The sequence below is a fragment of the Halichoerus grypus genome, chromosome 4 (assembly GCF_964656455.1).
Source record: "Halichoerus grypus chromosome 4, mHalGry1.hap1.1, whole genome shotgun sequence".
Classification (NCBI taxonomy): Eukaryota; Metazoa; Chordata; class Mammalia; order Carnivora; family Phocidae; genus Halichoerus; species Halichoerus grypus.
This window is the reverse complement of record NC_135715.1, coordinates 100,837,417-100,865,124: the sequence shown is the minus strand read 5'-3', so window position 1 is coordinate 100,865,124 and position 27,708 is coordinate 100,837,417. Positions and strand designations below refer to the sequence as shown.

The following is a 27,708-nucleotide window of genomic DNA, read 5'->3' as shown; positions in this document are numbered from 1 at the left end:
TGGTCCTAGACGACTAGAGTCATTACAACGAATCATAATAATAAAAATGGCCTGATTTTACCTTTAGAGGGCTTCAGATTCAAGACAAAGGCAAAGGAGTTTCACCCACTCAGTGTCACTGGCTCACTGGCTCTTCCACTAAGAATCCTACTGAACTATTTTGTGAAATCTGTCCTTACGCCATCACGGATTTAATTCAGCCTCTTGAGAGTTGAGGGGATGCGCAGGAGAAAGAGGAAGAAGTCGCCAGAGAGCCAGAGCCCATTCCTTGGGAGGCCGTCCAGAGGAGTGGGACAGCATATGCCCCTTCAGTTCAAATCTTGACTCAGCTATTTACTACTTGTGGGATCTTCACCTCCACCGGACTCGGCTGTGTCACTTGAAAACGGGGTTAAAACTGGTACTGACTTGACGGAGTTTTTTCGAGGATCATGCCTGGCACATAGGAAGTGCTCAAATATTGGCAGTTACCATCGTCGCTTCCCCCAAGGAGCCCTGGCTCGTCAGAAATAGAGTCAGGGAAGGGAAAAGCAAAGGCCAGCCAGCTGTACAAATTCCAGCTGAGCAGGGGTAACTCCAGTGTTCCCTGGAGCTCGGCTGTCCCTGGAGGCTGGACCCGGGTTCCTGCGGGGGAGTCCTGACTTACCTGGAGGACAGATGGACTCTCTCAGTACGTAGGGCTGCACAGCCAGATTTTATGAGCATATGCTGCTTAGATGATTTTTATTTAAGTATGAAATTGTATATAGATGCTAAATAGGATTTTAGAAGCACACACATTACACTTAAATTTTTTTTTTTCTAAATTGGTTTATCACTGTTTCTCAATGTTATAATACCTCTTCTTGTAATACAATGGTGCATTCTGTTTCCAACAACCAACGCCACACTGGAAAATATACTCCCGGTCTGTATTTTTCACCTAAAACTCCATCAACAAGCTCTGTCCTGGCAGGGCCTGTTTCGGGGTCTCAATGACATGGCTCTGCGGTGATGTAGAAGGTTCCACAGTGTACATCCCATGGTTTCAGTTTCTACCAAAAATTATTTCTCAAGGACTCCAGTTGGGATGGGAAGCCACCTGGGTGCCCACTCACACCAGCACCCTATGTACCTTCTCCATGGCAGGGCAGAGAGCACCAGAGAGAGGCCAAACTTCCTATGACTGGCCCAACACTTTCACCTGGCTTATTTGAACCCCATTCCCAGATTAAGTTGCTTCTCTACTTCCACTGTAAAACAATACCGCTACTTTGCTTTCTCTCCCAGAAACAGCCAGAAATCCACATTTCTAATCTCTCTCTACTGCCATGATTTTGCTCTCTTTGCTGAGTACTGATGTAAGGATTGATGTAAGGACCACAGGGACCTCACTTAAAGGCATCCTTTTCGAGGTAGGTCTGAACTCCTCCCCAGCAGTGCTGATGGGGAGTGAACTTCATTCTCCCATCATGGAGCTGGGGCAGCCCCAGGGACTTGCATTCCTGAATCACAGGAAGAATGAAGACATCCGAGCTCCTCTCCTCCCCAGGAAGCCTTCCTTGAGTTGGGAGGGTGGCAGTGTCCTTGGCAATCTCTCCTCTCAAGTCCCCTGGGACTGCACCACTCCAGCTGGGCTAAGAAGCTGCAGGGGTGTGTGTGGGTACCACCCCCCCCCAGTTCTGCCCCAGTCTTCCTTATCTCAGGAATCAACAGTGCATCTCTGCTCTCCTGGCCCAACCAACTGCTGCCTGGCATGGCCGAGTATAGGTATGTCCCCTCAAGTTGCAACTCTGCCTCTGGAAGAATTCAGACTATTCCTAGAATTCTCATCCAAAACAGCTCTCCTATAAGCTGTGCTTTAATGAAATCCAATAGAAGGAAAACTATCATAATCAATGACTATTTCAGTTATTCTTATACATCTGTGCCCCATCACGTTCAGAAAGCGAGGATTTTCAGATTGCCTTAAGGTCAGAGGTTTAGGTCGGTCTCTCTTTCACCAAGAATGGTCTTAACCCCTTCTTTGTTTGAGCAAACAATCTTGCCATGCTTTTGTAAGCCCCTTCTGCATGGATCATCTGGCTTCTCCCCACGCTGTTCAGCATTTGGGCGCCTAAGACCCTTCGGTCACCACCTGGGATGCTGCCTCCCTGTCCACAGAGCACGGCTTTCACACACTTGGATTCGCCCAGTGGCTTCTGTCCACAGACAGCCACTGCTCTTCTCTCTCTTCGTTCTCAGACAGCAACTTCTTTTCCCATCCCCTAATCACCATTGTTCCCATATCAGTTGCCAAACTGTTAGGGCTGGAGTAATAGTAAAAAGCCTTGAGGCAAATTACAACCACAACAGCTGTGTTTACTAAGAGTTACAAATGAACTCATCCCAGCACAATTAGAGCAGGCAGGCAGCGCTTTGGAACCTTCCAGAAGCACCCCGCCCTCGGGATGTTCGCTGGCTGCCTCAGCCTCCCGTTACCCAAGCCAGTCCTGGCTTTGGAGGAGACCCTCTGCTGAGCACAAGGGCCCTCTTTTCACTCATGATACTTTTATATGTTCTCTTCCCACAGCTGCCGTCATTCACACTCAGCTGTTCACGCCTCTGGGAGGGCTGCCAGTCTCTCACAGGAGGCGACTGCTGGCTGTTCCCAAAGGGGCACCAAGGAAATTACTCTCCACCCCGAGACCCCTCAAATGCCTCCCTAACCACCTGAGACAGGGCCTAAAATTCTGTCACTCATCAACCAAACTTTCGCACCATCGGTGACTTCTCTGAAGTGTTAAGTGTTGTCATCAAAGGAATGACATCAAGAAGACTATCACTCATCCATACCTTAAGGTGGATTCGTTCTCCTAAACATCTCTCAGGCTCTGTTTTATCACCTGTAAAACGGATACGTGTTTCATGCGGCTATGTGGAAGCGCTGTGTAGCCTCTCAAATTCTTACAAATTGTGACCTGAATTACTGAGCCAAAAGGTAAGCATTCCTGAGAGAGACTTCACTGGAACCTGGGTCAGCTGACTGCACCCTTGCAGGGATTTAATTTAGGGGACTTGCTATTACCATGGGAATAAAAGGGCGGCTCCTTCGGGGACGGGCCCATAGGGGACAGGCTGGTGTGTTGCCCTGGGAATCAAGGGCCCAGACCCAGGACTCAGCCTCCTAAAACAAGGGTGTAAGTGTCATTCACAGCATGGCGTGGTTGTTGACTACACGGTGGCTGTACACCATGCATGGAAAGGAAGCAATGAAAGTTTTTCTGATCTAGGAAAATGGTGACTAGCTAGTCCCGTGTTTCCCAAATTTGCCTTCTTAAAGGCATCACCTGGAGCGCTTGTTGTACATACAACTGCCTGGAGATTCTGGTTACATGAGCCTGGGGAGGGTCCCTGGCATCTGGATATTTACCAAATTTCTGGGTGGAACTTAAAACCAGGCAAATCTGTCTCACATTGACCTAGATTCTAAGAACCAACTTAGGCTTTTGGGCCATTCCCTGGAACCTGGGCTGGAAATCATTTCAGTGAAAGACCAAATAAATCAGTCCAACTCCAAAGGACCCTACCAGGTGTCTGCACGGATTTACGAGAGAGCTACTGTTTCGGACTGCGGCCATGAGGGGCTCTGTCAGGGGAATTCTAGTCTAAGGAGAGGTGTCCGTTCCCAGGCAGGAAGAAACCTGAAGACTTCACTGCATTCGGCAAGAGCAACAAGCCAACAGGTTCCAAGTCCCAGACACAGAGTCTACTGCCATGCATTCTTCCCAAAGAATGCCAACCCCAACTGCCAACCCAAAGAACAAAACTTAGTTTTGACCACAAGGCAACTTGGCAGAAGCAGTTCTGGCAGCTCATACCAGGGTTGGGCTGTCGACTGGAAAGTGCTCACAGGCTGGGCTCTGAAAAAAAAAAAAGACAAGTCTCGGCGTCTAACAGAGATTTTCAGAACCTGGGCTTCCTGCTGGAGCTGCATGAGGAAAAATGGAAATTGGTCTTCCTCTCTGCCCACCCTCATGCCTCAAAAATTGCCGGACATCCGAATAGGCCATTCAAAAAATTATTTGGCCTGGATGAAACATGGAATTCATGGTTGCATGCCAAGTTCCTTCTCTAACTTGACCCCCTTGAGAGGAAACCTATTCCCTCAGAGGACTAGGACAAAAATGGCTTCTTCCCCAGTACAAGGTCCAACACTCAAATAGCTGTGAGGGCCAAACACAGGGGTTAGAGAAGGTCCTGGAAGGACGGTCATCCCGGCAACAGCCCCTAACCCATACATCAGGGTGGCCACCACTAAGCTCCAGCCAGTGTTTAGCACGAGAGGAATGAGAGTCCAATTTGCCACACCACCTACATTTTCAAGACAAGCTGGGAATTCTGGCTTTTCAGATGAACTTTCCCAAATGGAAAATTTGAAAACTACTGTGCCGGTTAAAGAAAAAGGTCTGAGTTAGATTTGGGCTGTGGGGTCCAAGGCTGTATCTGTCACTTCAGGCATGAAGCTGCCCTGCTTGACAAAAGGGCAGTCAACTGGTCAACACGTTTTCTTGATCGCACTTGAATAAGCTTTTCCTCACTTTTCCATGAATAAGTGTTCCATCCTGTTTCTCTTCCTCCTGCCCCTTTCCACTTGCATTCTACAAACACAGAACCTCTGAGTCTTCCAGTTCAGGAAGTGCATCATCCCCCCTGGCATGAGTGACACCTCTCCCAAAGCCTTGTCAAGGGCCCCACAGCCAAAAGCGACAGGGGGCTAGCGGCTTCCCAGGTGGCTGACAGCGGAATTTCGCTTCCTCTATTATTCTCTGACAGCCCAGCAAGTTCACCAGCAGCCCATTTCCAACCCTTTTGAAGGTCATTCAGGGCAAATCAGATTCCTAATTTGTTCCCCACCCCTTCGGAGTCCTTGCCCACCCACCCACAAACTCAATCAAACCTTTTTTTTTTTTTTTCTTGGCCAGACACGTCTGTTTCTTCCATCAGCCTTCATAAAGCATGGCTCTGAGTCTCCCCACATTTTACTCCTTTCAATCCAAAGGCTCTAATTCGCCTAGATAATATTAATAACAGCAAAAACTAACAGACATTAATGAATGCCAGGCATCGTGTAAACAAAAAACTAAGAGCTTGTATTTATTAACTCACGTGATCTTCATAGGAACCCTCAAGTAGGTACTAGTATTACCACCCATTTTACAGATGAGAGAATGGAAGCACAGGGAGACTCGGGCCTTTGCCTGCCACACACAGCTCAGCAGTGTAGAGCCAGGATGGAACCCCAGCACTCTATCCCTGCAGTCCATGCGCTCAGCACTGCCAGCCGTACCAGCACAGAGTAAGGAAGTACCCCAACATACCCAGAGCCCGAGCAGGGACTGGGGGTGCGAGGTGTTCTCAAAAGGACTGCCGGCTCTTCCTTCTCCCTGTGGTGCCTCAACTGCAGGTCCGTTATCAGTTCTTGGCAGCTTCCCACACTGTTGACTCACATGAGCTTACTGTCAATGAATCCCTTAAATCTCTTTTACACACATGGATGCTAAGTCACAGCAACCTCATCCTTTTCTCGGACAGTTGGTTTTATGGACCCTGTGCCTGGCCTGGCCCAATTATCATCCCTCTGCCCTATTTCTGATGGCCCATAAAGTTGTCTTGTAGGCCATCTTCTCTGTGCCCTTGCTCTTGAAGGAATCAGAGAAGGCCAAGAAGGAGTTCAGATTAAAGAATCATGCAACTCTAGGGAGCAAAGCAAGAGAACATCCAGTCCTCTGCCTCATTTTACAGATGAGGAAAGCAAGACCCAAGGGCAAACCGAATTCCAAGGACCTGCAACCAGTGAGTGGTGCAGCTGAAATTAGAATCTGGGCACCTGCTCTCCCACCTAGGGCTCCTCCAACTGCTCCAGACTGTCTCTAATCAGGGTTTCTGGGCCGAAACAGAAGTACGACAAGGAGAATGTGTTCTCTCTGCCCGGGGACAAGTAAACCTCAATGGGTTTAAGGTGACAGCAGAAAGCTTGCTCAAATAGGCAACTGACCAAAGAGACCACGAGGCTGACGAGACAGGGAAAGGAGGCTGCCCACAGTTTCCCTGAGCTCCAAACGTAGTGTTCAAACCTGCACTCATTTGCTTCCCAGACACTGATGTGCTTATCATGGATGCCACTTAGGGTTCGATTACACTTAGCACGCAACCAACACTATTCTCCAACGATCCTTAGGTCCCCTGCACTGGAGTCCTTGGAGTCTTAAAAGCCAATGATTTGTTTCTGATATTTTTCTTTGCATTTGGTTTTTTTCTCTGTTCCCTTCCCGCACCACCCCCTCCCCCTAGGCCCCAAGCAAGATGCTATTAAGAAAGGCTATGGGATATGACTGCACTTAAACTTGTGCCAGGAAGTGAGCCAGAGAGGGAACCAAGCACAAGCTGCTTCCTGCCTCTGGCCAGGGTGGCCTCCACGGGATGCTGACAAGGTCTTTTCTACCAAAGCTCTCCCCCAAGGGGAATCAGCTGGGGGAGAGACAGAGATGCTTCAGAATACTCTTCTGGCTGGAACGAGAACCAAGAGCTGTGATCACATTAGATTTTCTAGCAAATTCAATAGAACGGGTTCCAGTGTCGTTATTTCAAAATGTGTACCAATTTGACTCAAGGTGGGTTTCAATTTATCTGGTTTATCTCTATATTACCTGGGAAGAAAAGTCTGCAAAAAAAAAAAAAAAAAAGAAAATGAAAAAAAAAAACCAAACAGGACAAGATTTAACCTACCTACAAAAAGGTGTTCGTTTCAAGGATTCCAATACATTCCTTAATTACAAGGTCTCAGGGGGTTCATTAAAACAATATATTAAGAGCAGCTAATTCCTATTGCAAAATAAGATGGCATTTTTCCAAACTACTCCCATTTCCAATTTTGCATTAATTTAAACTAAGCCCAAGTCAACCAAATTAGTGAGCTAGATAATTACATAGTTTTTAGAATGGGATTCTATCTCAGACTCAGGAGTTGACTAGTCTAGAGACTTTCAAGGTGTTTGGTTGTTTAAAGCAGTTAAACCCTTCTCCCAGTGAAGTCCACTGGGAATCCAAACCTATGCCACAGATAAATCAGAGCTGCTGTGGTCGGTGGGGCCACTGTGGGGCTGCTCCTTGACTCCCCATAGTAGTGAGTTCCCGGGGCTCTAAAGACACAGGTGAGTAATTATTGTTCTCATCCAGGGGTTAGCAAACCTTCTCTGTAAAGGAACAGACAGCAAACATTTTAGCCTTTGTGGGAACATACAAGGGCTGTCCCAGGTTATTTTGCTTTTGGTTCTTCTTTTTGTGATTTTCAAAACGTAAAAACCCTTTTTGGCTTGCAGGCTATAGGCTGGATTTACCCCACAGGTCACTGTTTGCCAACTTGGATTTATTTTTAACAGTCCTACCGAGGTATAACTGACACATCATCAGACACACAGTTTGGTATGTGTCGGCACACAGATAAACCGTGAGCCCAGCACAGCACCATCAGCTGCACTGGACGTGCCCACCTCGCTCGTTCTCGCCCCTCCCCAGGCAACCACCCATCTGCTTCTCGTTGCTCTGGATTAATGTCCATTTTCTAGAGTTTTATAGACACAGAATCACATAGTACAGATTCTTTTTTATGACCGGTTCTTGCACTCGGCACTATTTTGAGGTCTGCTGTGTTGTGTGGATCAGTAATTCATTCCTTTTTACTAATACCTTCACGCATATGAGTGTGGAAGTGGGAGGCCTGGAGGTGCCTGCCCCCGAATCCCAGAGATGCCAGCAGAGCTGGCCCCCAGACGGGTCCCCAGCCTCCCCGGGAGGTGTTCTCTTTCTGGGCCGTTTCACTGCTAATTTCACCAGGGCTTCTGCAAACCTCCTGACACCTGCGTGTCTGCATAACTGGCAGAGGCCTAGCACCATGCCTTTTCCTTAAACCCCTCCTTCCTGTGGTCCTGGGACCAGCGAGCACAGGGCAGCGCCCAAAGCAAAACACATCTCAGGAGTCCCAGATACCTCAGCTAAGTTTAATGAAATTGCGAGGAGATGGATTCACTCACCCATGAGGGCCTATTATGTGCCAGACACAGTGTCGGGTAAAGCAAAATCTATGAGCTCTGCCCTCAAAAGAGTTGAGAGTCTAACAATTAAGGAGGGGCTGACGGAAAAAGAAATGCATGATCACAAAATGATTAAAATTGCTCAAAAGGAAGAGGATGCAGTGATGGAGATGGAGAGGGGTGACGTTTGGTTGAGGGTGCATGTGTGGGACAGGGTGGGCCTCGGAGACTGGCGCGGGGGCAAGCCAGAGCCGGCAGCAGCCCTTACAGCAGCTGAGCCCCCGAGGGGAGAGAGCGCTGTGTGGGACCCCGCGTAGTCAGAGCCCGGGGAGCTGCGGGTGAGTAGTGCATGCAGATGCAGCTTGCCTGCAGAAAGCCTCGCTAAATCATCTGATGGAGACTGGATTTCACCGTAAATGTGAGGTGCTCCAAGTTTAAAATGAAGCCATTGGAGGGTTTTGAGAAAAGGAGTAATACAATCTGATTTACATTTTTAATAAGACCACTCTGGCTGCTGCCACCCATCAGGCACAGAGAACAGAGTAAGAAGGCTAGGGTCAGAGACAGAGAGGAGGAAAAGGTTGCATCACATTTCTGGAAGGTCTAGTGCCCGATTTCTTAGGCCTGTGATTATGGGACTAGGTGTCATCTTAGGGGATGCTTTAGAACCACATAGTCTTTGAAGTCTAGAAAAAAGAAGCTTTCCAAATTCAGTTGGGACTAGATGATTCTGGTTGCTGCCAAGCAGGCTAGCGCGGAGGCAAGCCGGGCCTTTGGGGTCCAGAGCTATAGCAATAATTTCAATTGCTCCAGTAGGCCTGTGACTTACTCTGCAGAACTGGCGGCAAGGCCATTGCTGACGTCCCCATTTGTGTGGTGAGCAGCCAGGAGCAATGTTTTACCTGTGACGCCCGTATTTGCCCAGGACTCCTGCTGCACGTGGAAGTCGCTCATGTAGACCTTGCTTCCTGGCTTCTGAATCCTGTTCTCAACATCGAACCACCACCCTCCAGGCTAGGGGCCAAGGGCAGCTCCTCAAGTGAGGGGCAGCAGGAGGCAAGTGCCCCAGAGGGGAGGTCAGAACTCTGATCCCCACTCTGGGCTTGTCAGGTCATGCACTGCAGCACCTCGGCCAAGGCCCTCCACCTCCTCTGAATTAGTTCCTCACCTGTAAACCAAGACGGCGAAGGAGGGCTGCCGTAGCCATGCCGCCTCAGAAGGAAATCAGTGAGCACCTCCGTAAACAATGGCTGTGAAAGGCTGAGAGAAATGTTAACACTGCACTCATACGAGGCCCTGTTTTATCACCCAGCCATTAGTCATCCCACGAGCAGGAGACTTTGTTGAAGCCTATTAAGTAATGCCAGGCTCAACGCCTGGGGGCTTCGTTATGGAGTAACAGGGATTTTGGTAAAGTCACACTTTATCCTCCCACGTACTGCTTATCCATCAGCCTCAGTCATTCAGAACACAATCAAGAACCCTGACACAAGCTGAAAAGACCTCTGACGAGATCCATGCCTGAGACTGCTGGCCAAATGGGGCCTCCAAGAGAGGCCTGGCTTACTTGGGACACGGTGTCGCTTAGGGGCTGGCAGACTTCTTTCTGCAAGTGTCAGATAATAAGAATTTCAGGCTTTGCCGTTCACAGTCTTCGTCCCAGCTACAGCACGCTGCCATCCTGGTGCCAAAGCAGCCTACAGGTAACAAACAGGCGTAGCTGTGCTCTGACTGAACTCCGTTTACAGAAACAGGGGCGAGCCAGATTTGGCTAGAGTGCCAGAGTTTGCCAACCACTAACACAGTTCAAAAACTGGAATCTGGGTATCTTTGGGCAGGCTTATATTTGCCCATTCCTCATAGCTCTATCCCCTATTTTCCACTCCCATCAATCCCCTCTGTGTCTATCAGGCCCTAGTAATGATATTCGTAATCGCAGCAAACATTTCTTTAGACATACTGTGTGCCAGGCCCTCCCAGACCTTGCACGTATTAACTCACTTAATTACTAGAGAAACCCAATCATCATCCCCATGAAAAAAGAGGCCAAGAGAACTTGCTGGTGCTCAGGCTGCTGACGGCAGAGGCAGGACTTGAACCGGGCCATCTGGCTCAAGTGTGTGTCCTTGACCACCCTGCCGTACTGCCCAGCGGGCACGGACGGTACGAAACAGGACAGCAGGTGACCAGGAAGAGACCACATCTGTCAGCTCCCAGAGTCCACCACTTACCACAGGTTTACCCCATTCTCAGAGGCTAGGCACAGAGCCTGGAACAGCAAGGGCCGCAAATGGGCTTAGTGGGAAGTGAGAGACTGGGCGGGGCGGGGGGGCGGTCACTAGAATCAGGCTCAACAGTAGTGAAACCATGATAGCTGGCAGCCTGACAAGTGGAGCAGGAAAGCAAAAGTAAAGGGGAAAAAGGAATGATGCATTCACTGGTTGGCAGGGAGTCGGTGCCAAGCTCCTCGCGCCATCCCAAACCCACCAAGGCCATGCTACCTGCAGCACACTTTCGTCAAAAGCACATCGGCAGCTCCCTGGGTGCCTGTGCGAAATGCAGGGTCTCCGCCCCAGCCCAGAAGGTCCGCATCGGAATCAGCATTTTTACAACATGATGGGCGATTCACATGTAATAGTAAGTCCGAGAAGCCCTGCCCTTGTGGTTGCTGTCACTGCTCCCATTTCACAGGCCAGGAGCCTGAGGCTCGAAGCAGTTAAGTACCTCACATGCTGGTGAACTGGCAGGTGTAGGTCTGAACCCCAGCACGTCATTCAGAGGCTATGCTTATGCCCCAGGGGTGCTCAAAGCAAGACCTTCAAGACATTTACTTTCACAGCAATCACGCATCAGTAAGTAATGAGGACTTCACAGTGGGATCACAAATACGTAAAAGGCGGACCCTGCATCATCCATACAAGATTCAGTTATGTTCTGGATACTGTTTTTAAAGAAGTATGGAAATAAATAATACAGGTAAACCACACTTCAATTACTTTTAATTTCCACAATTTTTTAAATGTCTTATTTTTACAAAATCGACTAATTTTTCATTTTAATAGGATGTGGAGGGGTTTTGAATTCAGCCACACTAGATAGACTTTTCTTGTAAGCATGTGTTAGTGGATGCAATGATCAGACTGCCCCAGAAGCAGATATCCAGAACCCAGCGCCACAGGTTCCTGGGCTAACACAGACCTCTGTACTTGGGATTAAGCTGTAAGCAGTCTGATGTAAGGGTCTCGGACAGTGATGCTTCCTAAGTTGTTGCCTTTGGGATTCTGGCAGCAAGGTCCCCTCCCACATCTCCACTACATACCAAAACAGCAGGACAAGACCACAGGGTACCTCTGCCATGAAACGGGAGTGGAACTAAGGGGAGCTGAAGACGTAGCCCATTCCTTCTTAGCCTCTACTTTTTTTTTTTTTTTAAAGATTTTATATATTTATTTATGAGAGAGACAGAGAGAGAAACAGCATGAGAGGGGAGAGGGTCAGATGGAGAAGCAGGCTCCCCGCTGAGCTGGGAGCCCGATGTGGGATTCGATCCCAGGACTCTGGGATCATGACCTGAGCTGAAGGCAGTCGCTTAACCAACTGAGCCACCCAGGCACCCTTAGCCTCTACTTTTAACAGATCATGTTTCCTGATAGGCATCTGCAGTGTAGGGAAGACAGGACCACGAGGAACAGAAACCATCCAGGATACTGCAAGCAAACAGAGTGTGATAAAAGGATGTATGGTCTACAAAAAAGAAACTCTGGAACTCTGGCCCCTAATTTCTCTTTCTCTCCACATTGCATGGGTTTTTTTTTTTTTTTTTTTAAGATTTTTTATTTATCTGAGAGAGATAGAGACAGACAGAGATAGCAACAGAGATCAAGAGCGAGTGGGGAGGAGAGGGAGAAGCAGGCCCCCCGCTGAGCAGGGAGCCCAACACGGGGCTCCATCTCAGGACTCTGGGATCATGACTTGAGCCGAAGGCAGACACTCAATGGACTGAGCCACCCGGGCGCCCTCCTGCATGGGTTGCTTCTGTCTGTCCTTCCTACCTGGCTCCTCCAGAGCATCCCACCTCTCTGGGGGCACCTCTCCTCCCTGCGGTTCTACTCCATCATCCTCTCAACAGCAGCCTCTCCCTTTCCAAATTTGTCCTACTTCCTTATCCCTGCACTCCTGGGAAGCTTCTGCCTTGGCCTCATCACAACTCTGGACGTGTCCTTTTGATTTCCATCCCCACGGCTCTGTCCCTCTGTTTTCCAATGCCAAGTGAAGAATCTCATTGATCCCGTGTGGCTTTCTGAGCCAGAATCATGGCTGCCAACCACCAATGAGCTGGACTGCCCTGGGTCAGAGGACAGCCCTCTGAACCAATCAGCCAAGGGTGGAGGGGGCATGTGGTGGCATCTCCCACTCAAGTGCCCCAGCAGCTGGGGAGAGTTCCTCAGAAGAGGGGAGGACATAGGAGAGGATTGATAGCACAGCAAGTATCTTCAGGATTTCAATGAGTTCTAGCATCTGAGGGAGAAGGAGGAGCTCCACAGATGGTCAGCAACAATCCTGTGCCTGCCCACACGCCCCCACTAAATTCCTCAACCCCCCGGGATGGACGGTGTCACCCCCGCCCTTTCCAAAGAGGTCAGAGGCACAGGAGATTGGGTGGGGAGACAATGGGGCAAGGGATAGGAAAAACAATATATACAACTTGCCCCTGGCTTAAGTTGCTGATGAATGCCACTCTGGGAATATGGGCGTAGAGGCATCCCCTTCCTGCACCCCTGTCTTCTGTGCGTGTTCACCGGACACTGTGGGCACGGGGAAGCTCTGTTACAAGTAACAATTCTTACATCCTGTACCGTGTTGACAAGTTTGACATGTCCTGCATCTGTGTAAAAACTTCACAGAATTTTGCACTTTTGGGGGCCTTTCTCATCAAAGAATACTGAGCAATACAGAAAACTGACCACTCTACATTTGGGGTATTCAGAAAAAAGACTAATGTGGACACACTGCCACTCAGTCTTTTTTAATACCTGGATGATGCACAGTGAGAAGAAGGTTGGGTCATCTGTGGAGTTTCAGAGGGACTTTAAGTCATGCCATAAATCACTTGGGCCAGCACAACTAACTCTTCTGGGATTCTGACTGGCATCAAGAAAATCATTCTTTTAGTGGTGGTATTACTTTATCCAAAAAAAAAAAAGAGTGACCAAGAAGGTTTCAGAACCAATTTATTATTTTGTTTTTCTAGGGAAACTGAAAAACTGCCAGAGGCACCTAAAAGGAAGCTGCACTTGGTTCCAAAACAGAAGTGATATAATTGCAAGGTCAAGTCCACATAGACATGCAAACTATTTTCTTTGAGCAGGTGTGGAGGAGACGCAGGAGTGAGGCTTTTTTTTCTTTTTTTTTAAAGAGCCCATGTCTTCCTAAAACCAGTGCTGTGATTCATTTACTTCACAACTGAGCTGAGAACGAGAACACCCAACACGTCCTTGTGAGCCTGTGTGGCTGGAAGTCAGCTGAAAGATGCTCTGTTAACACAGGGCAGGTTTTGATGCAAAGGAAGCTGAGGTGTGTCAATTTATGGGAACATGTTAAATAACCACCTAGAGTCTTGACTGATTTTATTTCCCTCAGGAGAAGAAAATGCGAAATAATACACATAGGAATCAATCTTATTTACCAGCTGAGGTCTCTCAACCTCGGCACTGCTCATATTTTGTGCCAGGTAATCCTCTGTTGTGGGGCTGTCCTGTCAGCAGCATCCCTGACCTCTACCCACTAGAAGCCGAAGGCAACTCCTTCCCTCGTGGCAAAACCCAAACTGTCTCCAGACATTGCCGAGTGCCCCCTGGGGGTGAAACTGTCCTCCGCTGAGAATCACTGTACTAAACTAAGAGAAAATCCTAGCTGTTTATAGCAAAGACAACTATCTGGAATTAAATCAGCTTCCCTGGAAATAGGCCGATTTAATTGTCCCTCCGGCATCCTTTGCGCTGTAGAAGTAAAGAGAGGGCAGCATGGCTTTTCTTCTTCTGAACGTGGGGTCAGAAAACCAACAGCAGGGATTCTGTGCCCTGTGCATCACTTGCCCTCACTCAGTGCTTGGATTTCTAACCTCCTTAATAAAGGAGACGTAACAACATGAGACCCCAGTACCTGATCATTCTGGAAAGTGGTAACTTTTATGTTTCGGAAGAGGCATGGTTTGAAGTCCTGGAGACTATTGTGTCCTGTGTAAACATGGCCTCAATCAAAATGATGGCACCGGTACACAAAGGCGGACTTCCCGTATAAAAAGGTTTGGAGGTCAGGGCAACAGGTCACACTCCAGTCAGGCTCCTCTCCCACTGTACCTCCCCCAGACGGACTCTGGAAATCATCCGGGAGGCCCCAAGGTCCAACGCTTTTGGGAAACCTGTCTCAGGCTGTGGCCAAGAATGTTGTGTAGTCCCAGATCTCCCAGAACAAAGTGACAAAGTGCCTGCAGTCAGCCCTGGCGGGTGTTTTCATTTCACGGGTAGTTCAGCCCTGACCAGTGGGGGGCTGCTGACCGCAGCTAAAGGCTCCCCAGGAACACATCTAGAGAGCGCTGCCCTACGCTCTCTGTGCAATGCTGTAAAGGGCTGTAAAGGGCTCTCTGTGCAATGCCTGCTCCAGAAAGATATCCGCTCCCGTGGGGCCCTAGCTTTCAGAAGCAAGTACAGGACGTGAAAGAAGCTGTAACGTGCCACTCCCAGCAAAGAGCAGAGGGCTTTGCTAGGCAGCCACTGTGCGAACGAGCAGGGACAGCCTTTATTAGATACCCAAATGCTGAACGACCAAATCCCAGCACAGTCTTGTTTACTTCTAAGCAGATCCCATTAAGCCCTGGGCACTTGGCTTGATTACTCCCTGGATCAAAGTTAAATTAAATTACCCAACAAGCTTCATTTCTGAGAGAGCGATGCGCACATAGACTGACTCACCTTCCAGAAGCTATCCACTTTGCCATACACAAGGGACTGGTTCTGCCTTTTGATTTCGTTAATGTGGTGGATGTCGCTGGAGTTGAGGTGCTGCTCGACCACAAATCCCAGAAAGCTGTTGTCTGGGGTATGAGCTGATGCGGAAAGGAAAGGACAGGGTAGTTAGGATTTCATCGGCAAGAAGAAATGATCACGAGTTTGATATAAGCCATCATGCACATAATTAAATGTGTTCATTTTACCCTGTTCTTTCTTACCTGGGGAGGGGGAGGCAGGGGACTGCCTACTCCCACATACTCCCAGCAGAACCTTCACATGAGAATTGTCTCCAGGATGGATTAACCTGAACCAAATGCTGAATGAAGGACAGCCTGCCCTTCCCCCACCCCCCACCCAGTAAAATGCATCTGTCCAAAAAGCATTCTGCTGTGTGTTCTCTGCCCTCCTGTTTGCTCAGCACAAGGCCACTGTCTCCTGACAGCCATGCTGCCTTCCAGGTGTGACCAGTAAAACCCAGAGCAGGGCTGAATCAAGGGTTCTCATGGGGGTGAGGCCGCTGTTGGCAGCCCACATCATCCAGCCTGATGCCAGCCAGGGAAAGGGGAATTTGGGGGCAAAACCAGTCAGCATCACCCCGACGCCACACCTCCCCTAAGAATTACTCACTAATGAGAGAGATAATTATGGAGCTACACTGAACAGATGGAGGGAATGAAGACAGAACAAAAGGTGAAACTCACTGGGATGTGAGCCATCCCAAGAAGCCACCCACCCCAAGGAGCAGTGTCTAGTCTATAGAAAAGACTATTCGAGAAGAGAAAGGCATTTTCCTCCGGATCGCTCATCATGTGAGTTCTAAAACTTCTCTATTTTAATAGTTGGTCAAGGGGTGGGGGGAAGTAACCCCATACCCCCCCTCAAACATTTCTCTCTTGTGCCTATAATTTTAAGAGGAATTTCACAAAGAAGGCAATAATCAGGAAACAATCTTCTGTAGTTGAAACAGAGACCGCCCTCTGCTACACATTCATTCCGTCCGGAGAAATGTGTTTTTCAGATGACCCTGCAGAGGCCCCACAATATTAAATAAAGCGACTGCGCTGCTTGACTCTGCCCTGAATAGAGCAGCTATAAATAGCCTAAATGGAGAGATACTTGATATTCAGAAAAATCCACACATGTGGCTTCAGCCGTACTCCTTCACAGGCAGGTGGTAAGCACGTGGAGCAAGGTGGTTCCTTTGTCTTGCTTTGGCTTTCTCAGGATGCAGGAGCTCTTTCCCAGGCAGGAGGCCTACACGGGGGCCCTTAAAGATGGGCAGGGGTAGGCCTGTGGAAAGGCCTAGGAGCCTGAAGCCCCGGGCCTCGCTCTCCTCCGCCCCGCTCACAGATGAACGAGGGAACACCACCAGCGGAAAGCCGCGAACTGTGGACATGAACGAGCCACATAAACACTGTGTTATCATCATCCAGTCTCCCGGGCTTCTGCCTAATGGGGGTGACAGAATGAGGAGATAATAGGGTTATGACTGGGGAGCTGTGTTCGGCCTGGCCAATCTGTTATTTCATTTCTGCGTTTTTGAACAAGTGCCCAGAGGCAATGGCCGCAGTTGGCTGGAAAGTAAATTGGTGAATAAATTCTACTGCCAACAAGGGGCAATGGGTTGCTTTTCCTTTCTTTTTGAGAAGCTGGTGGTGAGGGGCTTTGAAGGAGGATGAGAGAGGGGAAGAGAGCCCCTCTGCATTTGCAATGTCAATGAGGCAGCTTAAAATAGCTCTTTGCAAAACTTTGGGTTAACTGTGAAAATTCTGAAATAGAACCTGACACGTTAAACTTTGAGACCGTGGTTTTTGGTTTTTTTTATTATCTTCAGAAAATGTTATGTGGTGACTAAATCTCCATGCTTTAGACATTGGTTTCTGAAATTCAGTTATCTAGTCCCTAGACGAGCACTTCTCTAGAAAGGTGAAATTTGACTCGACCACCTAAAACAACGTCACAGGTGGGAAAAATGCAATATACTAAGGTAGAGTCAAAAGTAAAATCACCAAAGCCCCCAAAGGAAAGAACTCCTATACGCATGGATTTTTGTGTCAAAGATTCCCGGAGCTCGAGCTTGGACAGTGAAGAGGGAGAGGGAGAACATGATCTAGTCAAACACCTTGTGAGAAGTGGTGGGCCTTTGCTGCTTTAGGACTGTAATTTGGCACTAAATCAATTTTGACACCACACAAACAATCACAAACACCTGCTCTTCTCCTGGGTTTTCACGAAAACCCTTTATTTCCACCCCTCTCTGGTCTGGAGGTGTTAGGTGGGGGATGGACAACCTGAGAGTGCCGGTAAGGACCGTGGATGACCGGAGGAGAAATCCCACACCGTCACCCTTCACCGGCATGGGTCACACCCTCCGTGTGTCTTCCCAGGGGACGCTGAACCTGTCACGGGACGCGGGACAGGGGTGCCAGGAGGGGTCACTCAGCTGCAAGCTGCCCCACAGGTGATTTGGAAGTGACCACAGGCCCTGGGGTAGCTTCCTTCCGAGCAGCTGGCCAGCAGCTGGGTCCCTGCCTGGTGACATCGTCTCCGAGGGCCCTGGACTCAACACATGTGCTCCTAAAATGACTTATAGTAAGTCAAAAGTCACAAAGAGAGGCTGATGCTATCCAAAAGGACCTTTCTGTGGAGATCTAACTGCAGCCCAAGCTGTCTCTTTTTCTCTGAGGACAGGAACAGAGAGTTTATTTGTGTTGGGAGGTTGTCAAAGAGAAGGTATTCACATGTCAAGGTGAACTTTAGAAATTTCATCATAAATGGGATACAGGAAATGCTGCACATTTGGAAATCACTCCATCCCAGGAGATCAACAAATATGATTGTTTTAAAATGGCTAATATTTGAGTTCTATGTGTGGAGTTCTGTGCTAAGTGCTTTATATGACTATTTGATTTTATTTTCACAACAACCTTTGAACATGTTTGTAGGGATGAGAAAGTTTGGGGCAGGGTTGGGGGCGGGGGGAGACACTTCAACTACCCTTGTCTACATGCTAGGAAATGGCAACGTTGGGATTCAGAGCCAGACCAGCTGGTCCCAGAGCCCAAGCTCCTTAAAGCCCCCTCACATACAGCTTCGTAGTCCAAATAGTTTATCTTCTGGGCTCCGTGAACTATAGCGGTAAACATGCTTCAGAGGAAAATAACATTATAAGGTAGACCAAAATACACATGAAAGACCCAGGGGGAAAAAATGTAGTAAGATCACCTCAGTTTCTTGAGTGACTTATGCTACACATATGGGGGGCCAAGCTGATTCATTTTACATGTGACAAGCAGAAGGGGATTTGCTAAACATTGACAGTGGTTTTAAAATATTTTAGGACTTTTTTTTTTTTTTTTTAAGAAAAGCATTATTTTAAGCACTTTGGAAGCACCTATTTACAAATGATTACAAATCAGCTTGATGAGCTTCCTGAGCAGATTACACCGATAACTTCTTTTAAGAAATACTGCGAGTTTGGCTTGAATAATTCATTCAACCACAACCATTTTAGAGCACTCCTTCTAAAAAACCAGGTTAAATGCTAGGCACTGAGAGATTACAACATCAAGATGTTTCTGCCCTCACAGAGCTTACCAAATACTTAATAAATGAGGCGTATGCAATTTCTACCAAGCAGTAATAGCATCCTCATTTCAAATATAATTAACAAATTTTATTCAGTCAAATCAATCCTTCTCTCAGCACCTGAGTCTCTGAGGTCTGCCTTTCCATCACTAAGTCCTAAGCACTTGCACCCAAAAGTGCAAATATTCATTTTAATAGGTGGTCTGCTGGCCTTAACCACAGCTGGCCCTACCATGGTGGGCATCCCCACGCCAGCAGATCACCAAGGGCAGAAACCCTAAAACCAGCCTGGGCTCCTCCCTCAGCCCTCACCCAGCCCTGAGGATGTCAGCTTCCCCAAATCTCTCAACCCTCTCCCTCCTCTACACCTTTCCTAGTTCTGGCCTCATCGATTCTTGTCGAGACTTCTGCAATAGATCAGTTTTCTTTTGCCCTATTCAAATGATAACTTATTTAGGTTTTCCCGATTATAACAGAAGTATATCCTCTGTGTAAAACTTTTTTCAGACAATAGAAAAAGAAGAAAAATAAGAGATCATCTATCACCTAGAAATAACCACTATTACTGGTTTTTTAAAAAAGATTTATTCATTTATTTTGGGGGGGCAGCATGTGTGAGAGTGGATAGGGGCAGAGGGAGAAGAGAGAGAAAATCCTCAAGCAGACTCCCTGCTGAGCACGGACCCCCCCCCCCCGACGTGGGGCTCGATCCCAGGACCCCAAGATCATGACCTGAGCCTAAATCAAGAGTCAGATGCGTAACCGACTGAGCCACCCAGGCAACCCATGGACTGTTTTTAATACTCAAATCAATACCGGATCCTACTATACCTACTCTCCTGTAAACTTTTTTCACTTACAAATGCGCCATAGGCAATCGTTGTGGGTTAATACCCACAGCTCATCACTGCTTGTTAAATTAGTAGTATTTCAGTGCATGAACTCTTTCCATCAGCTGGGATGCCCCATGGTTCTGGTCTGCCAGCATTGCTTTATGGAACCACACTTCTCCCAGGCCATGCGATTCTGTTTCATTCAGGTGGTTGGATTGGTGCCAGTCCTGACCCCTTGGCTGCCCCCTCTCTATCCTCTTCTAAGGATGGGCATATGATACAGAGGACTCTTCCTGACCATGGCTCATTTGAAAAATGGGGGTATGATCCAAGTCCTGCCAATCACAGCTGCTCTAAGACTAGTCAGAGCTACTTTTGAGGTCACGGTGTCTCTGCTACAGTCACCAAGCTCGCAGGGTGGAAGTCGAGGGCTGCGGATGTCATCTGTGTGTCCATGGGAGAAGGATGCCGATGCAGAGAAAGGCAAAGCCAAGATAGGGAGAAAATAAAGATATCCTGCAAGCCCGAATCCATCTCAACCTAAAGCTTGTTTCAACAACTGCCAGGGACAAGAGCCAATGAACCCTTGTGACCGAGTCAACAAGACAGAAATCCTGACGAGTCCACCCTATGAGACATCTAGGATGTTTCCAATTCTTGCCTTTCAAAATCAACTAGTATTGTAGACCATCGCGCTCTTGTCAATTCTGCAGTGGCTTTCTGAGTGCTCTCTGTACCTTCAGCCTTGCCCTTCCTCCTTCCCTGCTCCGTCGGGCACATCCTCTGTGCTGCCTTGACCAGGCATTCTTTGCAACAAACATAGAACCGTGGCAGTTTGTGGCTGAAAATCTTCACCTCCTTCAGGATGAAGCACCACCCAGCCTACCTGTCATTCTGGCTTCATTTCGGGTCACTCTCTGATACCTTTGCTCCATGATGACCTACCCATTTGGGGTGTGTAATGAACGCATGCTTTCCATCTTCTCTTGTGCTGGCATGTCTGGCATGTTTCCCACCTGCTCCTTCCTGGAAGGCTTAGCTCCTTTCACCTCCTGGTTGAGGGATTCCCTAACTTCCCAACACGGAGATAAGTAGACCTCCTCTTAGATCATGAAGAGTTACAGTCTCTTTCCCACGTTATTATCTTGATGACAGACTCTATGTTCTTTGAGACTGAACCACGTTTTATGCTGACTCCCAGAGCACAGTAGGAAATTGAGCAAATATTTTTGCATGCATGACCGATTAAGCCCATGGGAAATGCTTAATTAACTGGTATGATGGATTCCATAGGTAGGTAGATCTATATTACCAAGTAGCAGGCCATGCCTGAACTGCTCCCAGCATCAGACCCTTGGCACAAAAGTTCCAAAACTAAAGCCTGTTCTTCATGGGATGAATCAGGCTTACCAAGTGATAGGTGTTCAATAAATATTTAATTGATAAACTAACATATCTTTTAATCCAGGTCACAAAATTAAGGTGGGAAGAAGGGAAACCAGTCAGTGATGCAGAGTTGTAAAATCCTAACATCATAGGTTTCTAAGTACTGTCAATTCACTCAACAGTAGTACATTTATTGAGCACTTACTATGGGCCAGGAAACAACTTGGGAAGAACTAAGGATACATCATTAAATAGAACAAGTATGAATGAAGCTCCTTTCACTGCGCTTATATTCATCTGGGGAGACAAACAGTAAAATAACTCAATGCTACAGATAAGAAAGAAAAACAATTGGTTTGGTGACCAATACTGAATGCTAGTTAAGGTATGCTGAAACCTCTATGGGTTAAGTGTTCTTTTATTCATCAAAAAAATGTGGATTGAAGGGCACATAGACAGACATATGGATTGAGAGGCCACAGAGCAAGTAAAGGAAGCTGTTAACCGCAGAGTCTAGGCCGTGGGTTCCTACTGTACATTTCTTTCACCATTTTTGTCTATTTGAGAACTTTGTTAACAAAGTGGGGAAGAATACTGGCTACTATCATATTCATGACGTTGACACTGATTCTGATGGTGTAACTGGCATGACAGAAAAGACTTTATTGACAAATACAGTCTCATCACACAAGAAGTGATCCAGCTTTAAAAACTAAAAAGCCAGTCATGTTATACTTCAAATTTTACCCAAACTGAAGTTTTTCAAATGGTGGTGATGATGAGCTGAGAGAGAGAGGGAGAGAGAGAAGAGGTCAGGATGCAAGCTAGGGAAACTATTATGTACAGCTTGGCTGAAAAGACGAGAGCCTGAACTGTTGACAAAAGGCACACTGGAGTAAATTTCTCAAGTGTCAAAAAGCAATTTAGGAGGGAATGGACTCCTCAGAAGAACATCACTCCTGAAGGCTGAGATTCAGATAAAGGAACTGTAAGGCTGATCCATCACTCTCTGGTCTGCACAGAAGTGAAAGGCAAGAGTCCTACTGATGGAAATCAAAGGCCAAAAAGGCCGTTGGAATCACAAATAGCTCCTTTGCTTGTCAGGCCCTAAAAATAAAATCGCATGTGGAAGTGATCCTTAGCTGAAGCCAACAGGTTTATCATTTGCATGAAAGGAAAGTAGCCCGTTTCTACAAGTCTTGTTTTGTCAGGCAAATCTTTGGTCTCCAAGCCATTATATCTACCTGATCATGCAAATAAACCACACCGTTGAGTCCCAGCCTCTGGGAGAAATTCAAAGAGAATGTCAACGACAACAACCAGTATGGCTGGAACAACTTGTGAAAGCTCAACCACACGAACACCTTCTGTGGGAAGACACAAGAGACCAACCTGAAGCCACTTGCCCTAAAAAGCTTTTGAAATGCTTTTTAAAAAAATTTTTTTGGGGGGGTCTGTTTGGCACACAATGTTACATTAGCTTCAGGTGTACAACATACGATTCAACAGAGAAGCTTCTGTAATTTTAAGTTTGTACAACACATCTCACTTTTCCTCACACTGTTGCGTGGACTAAAATAGAACAGGCATTATCGTTCATTTTAACTCAACTGGTATTTTCTGAATGCCTACTCTAAGCCACACATTCTTCAAGTTGGGAGTTTCAGCAATGAACCAAACAGACAAAACCCCTATGTCTCAGATTCCAGGGGAGGAAAAAATAAAAATAAGGGAAGTATGAATGTTGCCTGATAATACAGTGAACAAGGAAAACAAAGCAGGGAAGGGACACATGAAATTGGGGAGAAAAAGTTGTACTTAAAAGAGGGGTACTTAGGGTTGGTCTCACTGAAGTAACAGTTGAGTTAAAAAACAGAAGAAAGAGGGGTGCCTGGGTGGCTCAGGTGGTTAAGCGTCTGACTCTTGATTTCAGCTCAGGTCATGATCTCAGGGTTGTGAGATCAAGCCCTGCATCAGGCTCCGTGCTCACTGGGGAGTCTGCTTGGGATTCTCTCTGTCTCTCTCCCTCTGCCCCTACCACCCACCCAGGTATGCGTGTTCTCTCTCTCTGTCAAATAAATAAATAAATCTTTAAAAAGAAAAAAGATGCTAAAAAAAAAAAAAAACCCTGAAGAAAGAGACATAGAAGTCTCTAAGGGAAGAATGTTTGAAAGATGGAATAACCAATGTAAAGGTCCTGGGGCAGGAGTGTGCCTGACCCAACTAAGAAACAGCTATGGGACTAGACAGCAGTGAGCAAGAAGACGTGTAATAAGTGATGAGGCCACACAGGTATTGGTGCCTTGAGGCCACTGGGATGACTGGTCTTTCCCTACAGTGAGATGCCATGGCGGGTGAGCATAGGGGTGTCATGATCTGACTTACGTTTTAACTAACCCCATCCTGTAGTCAGGGAAAACTGAGTCCTCTTGCTCTTTATTCATTGATCCAACAAATACTTATCACCAATGATGCTACCACTTCAGGTATGGAGGACTCAGCAGTGACCAGGCGCGTGGGGTGCACAAGGTAGGGTTGGGGCTGGAATACATGTGTAAGAGTCATAGAACAGGAGCATGTGGCTCTGGGAAGGGAAGGTTTCCAGAGGACAGGACACGTCCCTGAAGGATGAGCAAGTGTGTGTGTGTTGGGGGTGAGGGCTCGGGGCTGCCAGACCAAGCAGTACACATACAATGGCCTGCACATCAGAGAAAACATGGCACCCTAGAAGACTCGTCAAAGCCAAGAGGAGGCCAACAGCATGAGGCAGGCCAGATGGTGTAAAGAAAGGAGAGGGGCTGGAGGTGAAATGGGAAGGCTCTCAATGAACACCTCCAGAAACCCCCAGCCTGTTCTTCACTCAACTTTACGACAGCTCCCTGTCTTTTCTGCTCCCAATGCCCACATGTACCGAGAAATGCTGAATCCTCCCCAGCCCTCGACTCAAAGTGCAGAGGGTGAGCACCCAGAAGGCGAACTGTTTGGTGTCTTCAGAAGGTGAATGACAGCTCAAATGTGGCAGGTCCTCAAAATATTAATTCACTAATTAATTTAAAACAAGCCAATATGAACAGACTCTGCGTAGAGAACAGGCAACGTTCTCAGACAGTGAAATGAAGAGTGAGGCAGTTCAGCAGGCTGCTGAATGTTACTGAAACCCTCCAACTAGGGGACGTCAACGGAAGTCTGGGACCACACCTGCCTGAGCGCAGGGCTGAGGAGTCTGGTCATCTCTGCTACTGCAGCGCTCAGCCAGAGGCTCCAGGGAAGGGGAGGGACAGACACAATCAGGTAAAGACGGCTCAGCTCCGCTGCTGTTACATAAGCCACAGGGAGTTGTGAAAGAGGGTGTCGTGCAGGGAATTAGGGCTATCCAAATACGGGCTACCTCAAGGCGTGAGTCCTCGACTTCAGGGCTTCATTTTCTCTCGTAGATGGTACAGGCAAATGTCTTGCCTTTGTTTACCGAGGTATAACACACCTTGTTGGGAAGTGAGAAAAATAAGACAGAACGCCTTCAGGAGTTCAGAAAAAGCAGAATGTATAGGAGACCGAAGGCTGCCTATGGAAATAATGCCTAACTGGAGGGTCAAGTCAAGACCCAAGACCCTGGCAAGCCCAGAAAAAGCAGCAGCGTTACTGGTCAACAAGAAACAACATAATTTTCCCAAAATAGGTACAAATTAGGAGCCAGTCACTTGATGGACTATAAAACCGCCTTGGAAATCATGGTTTTAAAAGAACCTTGAAAAAAATATTATCTATTAAGTGAAGGAAAAAAAAAGGAGATCCAGAATTCTATTATGTATTTACAACTACGTAAAAATATACCTGTGAAAACTATGATAATGCTTATATTAGAGTATAAGGGCCTTTATCCAAGGGGGGAGGCTTTTTGTTTTTGTGATAGGGTTAACATTTCTCTTCAATTTGACTGGAGAGATGGAGGAAGTCTTTTAAATAGAGTCTTCAAGAAAAAAAATGCCATTTTGCTATCAGGGTGATTTGAAGGAAGCCAGAGTGGGGAGGTACCTAGCAGGCTGTCTAGCGGGGCCGGGGTGAGCACCTGGGGAGGGGTATGGAGTGGGGCGGTGGGGGGGAGGGCCAAGGGAGGGCACCATGGTCTTTGAGCGGGGATAGCTCAGTCCAAGCTGAGTTTTTAAGGGCTGGCTCTGGTGGCAAGAGGAAGGCCTTAGTGCCTGGCCCACAGGCCGCCTGGAGTGTGGACAAGAGGTAAGTGCAGGAACGAGGGGCTTGCCATGAGGGAGGAACCCCCACACTTTTCAGCTTCTTGGAAAAAATCATCACTCAGTAGATGTAGCCAAACGGACTCAGCGTTGCCTGACCACTCGGATGGTCCCTGTAGAAGCTGCTTAGGGAGCTATCAGGAAGAGTCTATGCTGACACAAAAATGCCCGAATGCAAACAGAATACACAAAGAGGATGGCTGCAGTGAAATTCTGAGATCTGGAGCAAAACAATAAAGAAAAATCAGGTTTTCCAACTTATAGAAACTCCACCAACTTAGTGAGGAGAAGAGATAGAGGAGAAATAGAAGCAGCTTTAAGGTGAGAAGTGTTCAACTCTGAATATTTAAGAGCAAACGCGCTCTGGTCAGGACAACCTCATGTCATTGCTCCTAGAGAAGCGTCAGCAATGGTGCGTTTTTCTCTTTCTTTATCTTCCAGCTGCTTCCCCATCCTCTCTCTGCACTTCACACACGCCAGAACACTGCTAAATCTGGTCGGATGACAGCTGGACTGGAAGACAACAGAGTTCTACAAGTACAACACTCTATTCCTGGGGATCCATGCTTTCCATTTTGCACCTCATCAGCACACAATCTAGTACAACTGTGTAATGCATGTGCAATTTACACACCAACGATATAATGATTACTATCAACCCACATAGTGGACAAAAGTAAATATGCTGTGTTTAAAAAAATCAACAATACATAAACATAACTTGACACTTCCTTCTCACTCACACCAACAATCTTCCCCTTCAGATAGCTAGAATAGCCACAGATACCCAAAGGGTGAGGGAATGGGAGATTCTGTGGGGATGACTGGGTTAGACTGGACCCACCCTTCCGTCAGGTGGGTAGGAAAGGACCCCCCTCTGGAGGAGACACCCAAGCTCTCCGTGGGCAGGCTTTGGGAGTCACTGTTTTGTGCCAATTCTCCAGCCCGGACACCGCAACACAACAAAGGTCTCGAACTGCTTAAGTGCCCCCTTCAGGTCCATATTTTCTCCATTTAAGGCAGCGTCATTCATGAGAAAGCTTGCCATCGACCTATGACGTGAAGGCTGTACCAACCACGGATGATCCCTGCCTTATTCCACTGTCTCTTTAGGAGTATTAAAATGCTGATTTTCTCCTTCTTCATTCCTTTGGCATTTATTTGCTGTGATTTCCTCATGATTAGCAAATTTCTTTCATCAACTTTTTGATTACCTTCAAATACAACTTGCCCTAGAAAGGCAGGATCAAAGCTGGATTCTTTCCCTTTATTTTTCAGAGTAATGACGTGGTGTCCTAGCTACTTGAGAAGGGGGATCAATGGACTTTGTGGGCTTCTCTCATTTGGAGGATCATCCTGGACTCGTGGAGTATCCATCACTGGTTTGACTGCAATCCACTGTAGCTGTTCTTTCTGATTCTCAAACTACCCGGTCTTTGGCTCCTATGTCTTCTCACTCCATCCCAATGGTCTTCCTTAGCTTCCTTGCTGGCGTGTCGAGAGGTCCCCTTGTGAACATCTCCTGCCCTAGACCTGGAATCAGCTATTTATCTGAGCAGAAGGTTCCTTATCATGGTAAAGGTATTTATTTGAAAGATTTTATTTATTTGTTAGAGAAAGAAAGAGAGAGAGTATGCACAAGCAGGGGGAGTGGCAGGCAGAGGGGGAAGCAGGCTCTCTGCTGAGCAAGGAGCCTGATGCGGGACTCGATCCCAGGACTCTGGGATCATGACCTGAGCCAAAAGCATAGGCTTAACTGACTAAGCCACCCAGCGTCCCAGTGGGAGAGGTATTTAAAAGGTTCCCAGTCTGAGTGCCAAGGATACTCCTTGCTACTGGATTGTCTTTACTTCTGATCCTTTTCCAAGTACAGAGCTAGGAAACACTTCCTTTTTAAAGAGAAAAGTAAACTGATATTGATATTTCCTATTCTAGCTGGAGATGATACAGTCTTTAAATTCTTTAAATACTACCCACCTTCTTGTATACTGAAAATCTGGGCTCCTACAGTATACCTCTAGCAGGTTCAAATAACAATGTCAATATTTCCCACTATGAATGTATGGTCCAAAGACTGAGTTTTAAAGTCACTTGAAGTAATTATTTTCTCTGTGTGGGACATTCACACTAATCTGATATAGAACACTAGGCGTGTTTCATTTTTTTCAATCTGTTTTCAGTTGTTAGTGAATGCTTTCTTTCTTTTTATAAATTATGTAAAACATTGACATGGTTCCCAAGTCAAAATAAAGTACATTAAAGAGACATCATCTTTCTGTCCCTGGTCCTGCACCCTCTTCTGCCAGGGGAAGTGATTTTCATAAGCTTGCTATTTATCCTTAGCTTATTTCTTTTGAAAATACAGGCAAATTCATATACGCTAACATACGCACACATTGCCTTCTTACAGAGAAGAGAGGAAGTCAACAAGCTGCCCTGCATGCTGGTTTTATTACTTCTCTGTATCCCAGTCATCGCCCTTAGAGTAGTGGGGACCGTCCTCACTGCTCCTTCCAGGTTCACAGTGCTCCCCTCTCTCAGGGGACCATGTCATTTACTCAGTCCCCTAGTATGAACATCTGGGTTATTGCCA

The 27,708-nt window shown here is 47.2% G+C and overlaps 1 protein-coding gene across 8 annotated transcripts in view; it reads right to left on the bottom strand.

The window, feature by feature from the left end:
* Positions 1-27,708, bottom strand: part of MGAT5 (alpha-1,6-mannosylglycoprotein 6-beta-N-acetylglucosaminyltransferase) — a 557,249-nt gene that overhangs the window by 81,163 nt on the left and 448,378 nt on the right. For all 8 annotated transcript variants that reach the window (XM_078070704.1, XM_078070706.1, XM_036106945.2 and 5 more), the window contains one exon: positions 15,023-15,156. In XM_078070704.1, the coding sequence (XP_077926830.1) occupies positions 15,023-15,156 (134 nt within the window). The remainder of the gene's footprint in view (positions 1-15,022; positions 15,157-27,708) is intronic.